Genomic DNA, 10,346 nt, shown 5'->3' with positions numbered 1-10,346 from the left:
CTGTTTAACAGTAACTGTTTAATTCCTTTTTCATACTTTATTTATTATATCTAATCAGCTGCACAAGGAGTCATATCCCTTATACTGATGTTCATGTTTTGTATTTGAAGGTACTGGATAAAAGGGGTATTTGGTACACCAGGTCCATATGCACTGATGATCCCTGGCAGGAATCTCACGAAGAGCTGGAACACAGAAATGAATGTGTTTGAGAACAAATTCATCTGTGAGCATGATACGGTCTTCATCCGGTCCTTTTAATCAATATTATGTTTCTGTTCTCCCTCTTCCTGTTGCATGCATGACTAAATGTCTCCATTATCTAGTCTGAATAAATATAACATGTATGTTTGAAACATCTGTTGGAAACTGTTGAGACAAACATGAACTTGTGTCCTTCTGATGAAACCTTCATGGTTTTCTCCATCTCTGTCGTTTCTGTGCATAACGGGCCGCTTACTTTCAGGTTTGGGGTAGAAATGAAGTGCTGCATGTCCGATAAAATGTAAAAATTTGCTCAGACTACGGCTCATTTAGTGCCATTGATGTTTTCATATGTAACAATGGTTCGAGTCCAGCATGAACTCATCTGGATATCAAAGTTCTATCGAGTCAAATGTGCAGCCATCTGTCCAACAGCCAAATGGTATCAGCTTCGGTTGCTTAATGCTCCCCATACAGTGGGAACAGCCTTTAATCCAGCAGCCCCACAGGATGCAGGGGATATTTTACCAAATAAAGTGTTTGTTTATGCCTCGAAATATGACTCATGTGACTGTTTCAAACCTGCTCCTCAATGTGAAATGTATTGTTCTTCCTTTTTTGAGGAAGGACCTCCATGTTTTCATTGGTATTCATGAACAAATTGCCATTTATGGGCATTTCTGTGAGCTCTTTCTGTCATGCTACGGTAACATCTGCTCATGCTCTGATTGTCATGGCTCACCTCATCCTCTGTGGACTCACAGTGGCGTTTGGAGTCTTTCCTCTGCTTCTTCTTCCCTTTAGTGTCAGAGTGCAGCTTTTTTCTTTCCACCAATCGTTTTATCTGTGCAAAAGAGAGTCAAAGTGACTGAGAGGTCAGTGGAATCGCTGGTGTGACACAAACTGGTGAAGCGCTTGCTGGTTGGCTCTTCTGTTCATACTTGGCCATGAATACAGCTTCCTGCTGCTACAACCTGGCAAACAACAAGCTTAAAATTAGGTCATGCATCCACACCTGTGGACCACTGGATCATATTCAATTTCCTCTCAGCCAGTTCAAGGTTAGAGATGGAGCCCTGAAGGTGAAACACACAAATGAAACCATTAGTTTTGTTCTTGTGCTGGAAAAAGGCCACGTTTGCATGCATTTCCTGTATATTTCTCTGGAAATGAAAAACACACCATGTGGCTCAGAGGCATCAAGAAGCAACAACATGAAATATTTTCCCGTGCAACATTTGGAAGGGTTTCTGGGCCAGTTGGTGCTATTCCTGCCATTTTTTTTAGGAATGTGGCTCAGAAATTGTAGGTCTGTTGGCTTAGAAGGTAAGATTTTAAAAGAGAAGGCAGCTTTATTGTGTAAAGATACAACTGGAGTGGCAAGCTGGAGACAACATAAATACATATTTCTCTTTAAATGATCTCTGGGTCAGTTAAACTGAGGAAGATCAGTGGTGTTAGGTACAAAATCCCAGATTTCCTTGAGTTGTTTACTTCCACTGAAGATGAAGCTGCAGATGGCTGCAGAATAACTCCTTTTGCCACCGGAGAACATTTGGGCACAAGAGGGAGCTGTAGATCTTTCACAATTATCATATTGAGGCGTCATAACGTGCAGGTGTGTTCCTGATAAAAGGGGATGCTCCGCTGCTGTGCGTGACTCATCATCCGGGTCCACTGGGATGCAGGAGGTTACCGAGTTGTCCTTGTTAACGATTCCACCCTGGTGTGACACAACGTGGAAGTTTATCATTACTTTATCAGGATCCCCGCTGGTTTTAGGACACCATTGGTGAGCTGTGTCATACGTAACTGCGTCAGCTGACAAACCAGCGCGCAGCCTCAGTGCAGGTGACGCAGTCCGGTCTTCACCTGCAGAGCAGCCGGTGGAAGGAGCCACAGGAGCCGAGGACACCGGCTGAGCGCCACCCAACAGCCGCAGGACCGCAGATATTTCCAGGCTCCGGAGGGGACTGTGCGCACAGCAGCCATGGTTTGCGGCGGATTCGTTTGCACCAAGAACGCGCTCTCTGCGCTCAATATCCTTTATGTTGTAAGTAAGACTTGTCTTTTTTCCCCCTTTTTAAGCGGAAGGAGGTCTAACTATGAAAGTGCAGCCTGGCCGCGACTCATTTGGTCTGTTTTCGGTTAATGTTTTACAGAAAAAGATTGAAATATGTTCGTGGAGGCAGGTGTTGCTGATTACTCGGTTAATGATTGCAAAGTCTTCTCTCCGCTGTTTCTGTTCTCTAACATCATTGTGTATGAAAAATGCATGAAGTTCTCTACCAATACGTCCACCTGATGAACAAAGGTGACACGTTGACGTGGAAACGAAATTATCAGATAAGAAATGTTCCAAGTTCGTCATCAACAAGTCCCAGATCTCCTCCTGTGAGCGCGCAGCGGTTTCCTGGTTGTCTGTCTGGCTTCCTGTTCGCAGGACCTCCCTCTGTCTTCATCCGTCTCATCTTCCACCTGATTCAGTTCCTCTGAAGTGGACTTTGATCCCAATAAATACGCCAACGGAAGATGGACTCCAGCGCAGTTTAGTGGACAGGTGTCAGCTGTTGCTTCCGTTCCTTCAGCAGGTGAAAGGTCTGATGATGATGATGATGATGCATCATTCAGTTAATTTCCTGCCTACAGATTCTGCCCATTGATATATTTTCTAATTATTTTATTCAATTCAATTCAACTTTATTTATAAAGCGCCAGATTACAACAATTGTCATCTCAAGGCACTTAAGTAATAAAGTCCAATTCAAGCCAATTGGAATTCAATTCATTGTAATCATAATCCAATTAATTCATATGGAGCCAATTAAAAAATAATATCCGAGCTAAGGAAACCAACAGATTGGACCGAAACTTGTCTTCAGTCCAATCTCCCGTCCTGAGCCTGAGGGACTGTGGAAAGGAACGACTCCCTTTAACAGGAAGAAACCTCTGGCAGAACCAGAACCAGGAAGAAACCTCTGGCAGAACCAGAACCAGGAAGAAACCTCTGGCAGAACCAGAACCAGGAAGAAACCTCTGGTAGAACCAGAACCAGGAAGAAACCTCTGGCAGAACCAGAACCAGGAAGAAACCTCTGGCAGAACCAGAACCAGGAAGAAACCTCTGGTAGAACCAGAACCAGGAAGGAACCTCTGGCAGAACCAGAACCAGGAAGAAACCTCTGACAGAACCAGAACCAGGAAGAAACCTCTGACAGAACCAGAACCAGGAAGAAACCTCTGACAGAACCAGAACCAGGAAGAAACCTCTGACAGAACCAGAACCAGGAAGAAACCTCTGGCAGAACCAGAACCAGGAAGAAACCTCTGGCAGAACCAGGAAGAAACCTCTGGCAGAACCAGGAAGAAACCTCTGGCAGAACCAGAACCAGGAAGAAACCTCTGGCAGGACCAGGAAGAAACCTCTGGCAGAACCAGAACCAGGAAGAAACCTCTGGCAGAACCAGACTCAGGAAGGGTTCAGGAAGACCAGCTGGGGTTTGAGAAGACAGAAAAGAGGGAAAAGAGGGGGGAAAAACACCATAACACCATTCAAAGGATACCTGCTGGAACAGGGAAACACAAGTTAATAACCACAATAATGTCACAGGGACATAAAATCATTTGAGAAATTAAACAGGGGGAAAAGAGAGCAAAGTGAGGAGAGGTGGGACAGATGAGCTCCCCCAGCAGTCTGGGCCTATAGCAGCAGAACTATGGGATGTTTCAGGCTCACCTGAGCCGTCCCTAACTATAAGCTTTATCAGAAAGGAAAGTTTCAGCCTGATCTTAAAGGTGGAAAGGGTTCCCAGACTTTTACTGGCAGCTTATTCCACAGGAGAGGGGCCTGATAACTGAAGGCTCTGCCTCAAAAAATGAGGAACGCTTCATGAATTTGCGTCTCATTTTATGATTTTATGAATCGGCATTGGGTACATTAATGTGAACATTACACTGAATAAGACATAGATGGAGTATCTTAGTAAGATTTCTGCCTTTCCTGACGGTGACCAGAGGTCAAATCCTGCCCCACCCACATTAAATGTACCCCCCCCCCAGTAGGGATCCTTAGGCAAGACGCCCTTTGAACACCAAACGGTAACATTTAGCCCCAGATCCGACACATCCTGCCTTTAAGGCCACCCGGGGCCCTGCTGCGAACAGGAGGAGGGGCTCTGGGTTCAACTCTGGGTTTTCAGTTGGTTCACCTCTCACCAGAGCTGTGTCACCATGGTAACTCGTGCTGAAACCCAGGTTTGGTTTGAGATGAGCGAGAGATGCATGTGACAGGAAAAGGACATTGGATGGACAGTTTTCTCTTTTCATTTGAGAGGTTTTTAGATCTAAATAAGAAACATCTTCATGAACAAAGCTTCCGTTATCTTCCAAAATGTTTAAAAAAAACTAGCTGATTTTATTCAAACGGAACCGTTCAGCATGTTGGAGTCTGGATGACGAAAAGTGGATTTGGACCTGAACAATAAGCCCGCTGACTGCTTGGAACGGTTCTACTTTGTTGGCTGAAACTGTGCCTGAAGAAAAGAACTGGAACTCGTTCACTTGTGACTCATCCGACCAACATGGCTGCTTTTCTTTTTACTTCCTGCTCCGGCAGCCTTTAGCCTCATTAGTTTAGGAGCATTCCTGAAGCTTTTTGTGTTCATGTGTGGCTCCAGATCCACGATTGCTCGCCTGAACTGAACACACTTGTTATTCAGGGCGACTTCTTGCATTAATAGGTGTGAACCTGCTTCGTAATGCTGTCCCTGGATTGAGCTGAAGGCCGACTGGCTGCAGGCTGCACTTTTAACGCCGTAACTTCAGGATGTTTTTGAATGGAGCTCCAATAACAAGCTGCAAACCTTTCTCCGCTGGTTTCTCCTCAGATGGTGAGCCTGCTGCTGATCGGCGTGGCAGCATGGGGGAAATGGTTCGGCCTGGTCTCCAGTATTGGCGTGGTGGCCGGGGTCATCGGCGTGGGCGCCTTCCTGCTGCTGGTCGCCTTTGTGGGGCTTTGCGGGGCTGTGAAGCACCACCAGGTCCTGCTCTTCTTTGTATCCTTTGGTCTGATCGGGCAGGATTTCTGTGTGGCAGCGCTGAGGTTTCAGGATTTGACTTCCTAAACTCTGTCCAGTACATGATGATCCTCTTCTTAGTGTTTGTGTTGCAGTTTTCCATCTCCTGTGCATGTTTGGCTCTCAACACAGACCAACAGGTAGGTTTCCCTTCCTGTGGGAAATGTACTATAGAAGCATTTTCTCTATTTAACTACGTTTTTTTGCCCACCACATGTTCCAGTTAAATACATTTACTCACCTTTGCTGTGTTTATGTGAAGTCTGTAGGTACAGATTTAGGTTAATTAGAGAAAATATACTCAACAAAGAGGAAAAAGAAAAGACCTTTTGATTTTAAGCTTTTTTTCTTGCCCTATTCAGCTACTCAAAAATGCTTAAATGATTTTATTTAAACAGAAATACTAAAAGGTGTATTAATCCCTTCAGTTTTTCATTGTCTAACAGACCCATTTGCTTTTAGATGAGACATTTAGGGGCTCAGTATCCTGAAGGAGCGCTTAAACATGAGGATCAAATCACAGCTCCATGTCCAACCTGCAAGATTTCACACTACAGCCATTTTCTGTTCTTCACAGCTGGACTGTTCTGTGCCACATTGGTGTCGTTATCTGTCAGTAGGCATCTTCAGCCGGTCTTAAAACCCCAGCTTCGGCTTGTCATGCGTTAAGCTTTGCAGGTGCACCCTCGGACTCTTTTGGAAGGCCTTCTCCTAACAGAGAAAAGCACTCGTGTTGCTGTTTGTGGCAGATTACCTGCTTCCTCTGTCGTGTTGCAGCTATACAGCTTTAAGAGGAAAGTGCACTGAGAGCTTCACATATAGCTTCTATGCTCCTCATGGAATAAGCTTCAAAATATCGTCATGTAGAATATTACTTTATCGAGACTTTAACCAGCTATGCATCAAAATTTTTACATTTTTCTAACTGTGGCATATTTCCAACATCTGGACAATTTAATGCCAATTACTTTGCTTGATTTCAGCAGAAAACATCAATTTGTTTGTTTGTTTGACGCGCCAAATTACAACAAATGTCATCTCAAGGCACTTAAATAATATAGACCAATTGAAGCCAATTGGAATTCAATTCATTGTAAACATAATCCAATGAAATCCAATTAATTAATTTAAAAATAATCCAATTAATTCATATAGAGCCAATTCAAAAATAATATCCTTGCTGTTTGTGGCAGATTACCTGCTTCCTCTGTCGTGTTGCAGCTATACAGCTTTAAGAGGAAAGTGCACTGAGAGCTTCACATAACTGCTTCTATGCTCCTCATGGAATAAGCTTCAAAATATCGTCATGTAGAATATTACCTTGAATTACTTTGAGACTTTAACCAGCTATGCATCAAAATTTTTACATTTTTCTAACTGTGGCATATTTCCAACATCTGGACAATTTAATGCCAATTATTTTGCTTAATTTCAGCAGAAAACATCAATTTGTTTGATGTTTGTTTGACGCGCCAAATTACAACAAATGTCATCTCAAGGCACTTAAATAATATAGACCAATTAGAATTCAATTCATTGCAATCATAATCCAATTAATTAATTTAAAAATAATCCAATTAATTCATAGAGAGCCAATTCAAAAATAATATCCTTGCTGTTTGTGGCAGATTACCTGCTTCCTCTGTCATGTTGCAGCTATACAGCTTTAAGAGGAAAGTGCACTGAGAGCTTCACATAACTGCCTCTATGCTCCTCATGGAATAAGCTTCAAAATATCGTCATGTAGAATATTACCTTGAATTACTTTGAGACTTTAACCAGCTATGCATCAAAATGCAAACCTCCATCACGATGCTCTTTAACATTTTTCTAACTGTGGCATATTTCCAACATCTGGACAATTTAATGCCAATTACTTTGCTTAATTTCAGCAGAAAACTACAACTGAGCCGGTGTTTTAAATGTGAGTCACTGGTAAAATCTGCTGGAAGGTCAGAGCACCACATGCCGAATGGAAGCCTTTAAAAACACTGAATATATTTCCAAAGTAAGTCCGTTTGCAGAGCTTCAGCTGACATTTAACTGTTTTTTTACCACAACCCCTCACAGCAGCAGGCGGGTTGATTAGAGGCGGTTACAGAGAAGGTTTTTGGGGTTTTATTTTACTGGTTTTATGGTTGTTTCAGCAGCACAATGCAATGTGACACAAGGGAAAGGATCATAGCGAGCGTCACGATGGAAGCGTCCAGTTTGTTGGATACAGTTTTAACGGCTAACGTGATTTTGATAAAGTGTTGGGTAATATAATGTCTTTCACTTTTAAGAATCTCATCGGGAACATCTGATCTGGACAGTTGCATGTTACTCGCTGTCGGGGACGCAGCAGGAACCTGAACAGCCTTCAATTCAATTCAGTTTTATTTATAAAGCGCCAAATTACAACAAATGTCATCTCAAGGCACTTAAGTAATAAAGTCCAATTCAAGCCAATTGGAATTCAATTCATTGTAATCATAATCCAATGAAATCTAGTTAATTAATTTAAAAATAATCCAATTGATTCATATGGAGCCAATTTAAAAAAATAAATAAATAAATAAAAATTAATATCCGAGCTAAGGAAACCAACAGATTGGACCGAAACTTGTCTTCAGTCCAATCTCCCGTCCTGAGCCTGAGGGACTGTGGAAAGGAACGACTCCCTTTAACAGGAAGAAACCTCTGGCAGAACCAGGCTCGGGAAGAAACCTCTGGCAGAACCAGGCTCGGGAAGAAACCTCTGGCAGAACCAGGCTCGGGAAGAAACCTCTGGCAGAACCAGGCTCGGGAAGAAACCTCTGGCAGAACCAGGCTCGGGAAGAAACCTCTGGCAGAACCAGGCTCGGGAAGAAACCTCTGGCAGAACCAGGCTCGGGAAGAAACCTCTGGCAGAACCAGGCTCGGGAAGAAACCTCTGGCAGAACCAGGCTCGGGAAGAAACCTCTGGCAGAACCAGGCTCGGGAAGAAACCTCTGGCAGAACCAGGCTCGGGAAGAAACCTCTGGCAGAACCAGGCTCGGGAAGAAACCTCTGGAAGGACCAGGCTCGGGAAGAAACCTCTGGAAGGACCAGAACCAGGAAGAAACCTCTGGCAGAACCAGAACCAGGAAGGGTGTCCATCCGCCTCGACCAGCTGGGGTTTGAGAAGACAGAAAAGAGGGAAAAGAGGGGGGAAAACACCATTCAAAGGCCTGCAGGCCCAGTATTGTGATCACTCCTGAAACCTTAAATGCAAACATGTATTCTGCTCGTATAAACGCTGCTCGTATAAACGCTGCTCGTATAAACGCTGCCTTTACGCTTGCAGAGACGTAATGCTGTGATGTTAAACCTGCAGAACCAGCTGCTGGAGGTTGGATGGAATAAATCTGAGGCCACTCAGCAGGATGTAGAGAAGACGCTCAACTGCTGCGGCTTCTCTCATGTGAACAGCAATGGCTCCTGTCCTGCTGTGAGTGAGACTGCCGACGTGTTTTTCTCTCTTCTCTTTCCCCTGCAGCAACTTAATCCTTTTCTCCTTTCTCTGGCTTCTTTAGCAATGCTTCAGCAACCCACCGTCGTGTGTCACCTGTTCAAACATCCTGCAGCAGTACGCCGGGCAGGTGCTGCAGTTCGTGGGCGGCATCGGCCTCTTCTTCAGTTTCACAGAGGTCGGTGAGATGTCATGGCAACAGCACAGCGGCTTCAGAAATGTTGTTTTTCTCTCCTTAAACTGACAGCTGCTCATTTTGTTGCTCATTTCAGATCCTCGGAGTTTGGCTCACGCACAAATACAGAAACCTGAAAGATCCTCGATCAAACCCCGGAGCTTTCCTGTAACCACTCCTATCAAAATAAAGCAACACTGTAAAGCAGAATAATTCAGTCAAGCTATAGTTATCCGTTTGTGAAACAAGACTAATTCTTGCACAAAGACGATGTAAATCATTTAAATGTGGTCATCTCGACAGTTTTATTTTTCTTTTCTGCAGTAAGAAGTAAGAAGTTCAGTTAAAAATGCACGATTTGTGAATTCTGAAGCATTTTTTTGCCGTAAAGCAGCCTTTCCTCCTGCTGCTCTCCATGTTTCATGACACAGAGGGGGTGCCGGTCCAGTGGGTTTGGGGGGGGAAACATCTCCTTTAAACCTGGATGATGGTCTCAGCTTGGGAGCAGTATTATAAATGTCCCAGTCGGCTGATTTATAAGCAGTTATTGTTAAAAACAATGTATTTGTTCTTTAGTTGTGTGGTTCTAACAGCTGGTTTTGTACAATCTGCGCCGGTTTTCTTTCTCTGCCCGAGCCACACAGACGCCACCTTCTGTGGCTTCACCTTTTCCTCTTTTTGAGATCCATGAAACGTGGAGAGGAAGGCAAACTGCCTGCTGCCAGGAGCTCATGTTTCTCATGTTTCTGCAGGAGCAGTCAGGCCTGGCTTCGGGTTGAAAGGCTGTTCTGCTGCACTGTGTCTGTTTTTCTTCTGTCTCGTACGCTAATGACCACAAAAATCAGGCAGTCTGAAGTAAACTACATGTGATTATGCTGATTAATGTAAGTTGATATTTGCTGCTTACTGTGTGGCATCCTTGAGCCTCCCCCGACATGTGAACTGTGTATTCTTTTTGCACATTTACCTCTCTGAGAGTGGCTTAAGGCCCCTCCTCTGTGTGATCTTTAGCTTTAGGTGGCAGCGGTTAGCTTGTTTTTTCCTTTTAGTGGGGGTTGGTTGTTGCTCTGTTCTTCTCAGAAAATAAATGGAGACTTTACAGTCACTTCTGGTCACTTTCAGCAGATAATGGAACGTAAAAAGCAGCCTGTGGAAAAACCTCAAGTTGATGCTTTTTAATATATATTTCATTAACAAACTAACTAACATCTGGCTAACATTTAAAGTGTTTAAATGCTTATATATATATATATATATATATATATATATTGGGGATCAAGGAGTCATCATTTAGCCATCCAGAGGGCCTCCAGGCTTTGGTTGAAGAAGCTACTGCTGCTGCTTGATCCCTAAAAGAAAAGGGGAACTTTAGCTAAATGGAGGATTGGACAAGTGTGGGAAATGGGCAGAAACTTCCAGGC

General features: G+C 43.7%; 1 protein-coding gene across 1 annotated transcript; it reads left to right on the top strand.

Moving 5' to 3' along the window:
* Nucleotides 1–2,030: 2,030 nt before the first annotated feature.
* On the top strand, nucleotides 2,031–9,142 carry LOC140315918 (tetraspanin-13-like). The gene is made up of 6 exons (XM_072393531.1): nucleotides 2,031–2,257; nucleotides 5,090–5,257; nucleotides 5,338–5,418; nucleotides 8,616–8,729; nucleotides 8,815–8,928; nucleotides 9,023–9,142. Exons 1-6 carry the CDS (start codon nucleotides 2,195–2,197, stop codon nucleotides 9,095–9,097), a joined length of 615 nt encoding a protein of 204 aa, XP_072249632.1. The 5' UTR covers nucleotides 2,031–2,194; the 3' UTR covers nucleotides 9,098–9,142.
* Nucleotides 9,143–10,346: the final 1,204 nt, after the last annotated feature.

The sequence above is a fragment of the Leuresthes tenuis genome, unplaced genomic scaffold (assembly GCF_036924035.1).
Source record: "Leuresthes tenuis unplaced genomic scaffold, fLeuTen1.0.hap1 SCAF_10, whole genome shotgun sequence".
Classification (NCBI taxonomy): Eukaryota; Metazoa; Chordata; class Actinopteri; order Atheriniformes; family Atherinopsidae; genus Leuresthes; species Leuresthes tenuis.
The sequence above is the reverse complement of the archived record's forward strand: the minus strand, read 5'-3'. Positions and strand labels throughout refer to the sequence as shown.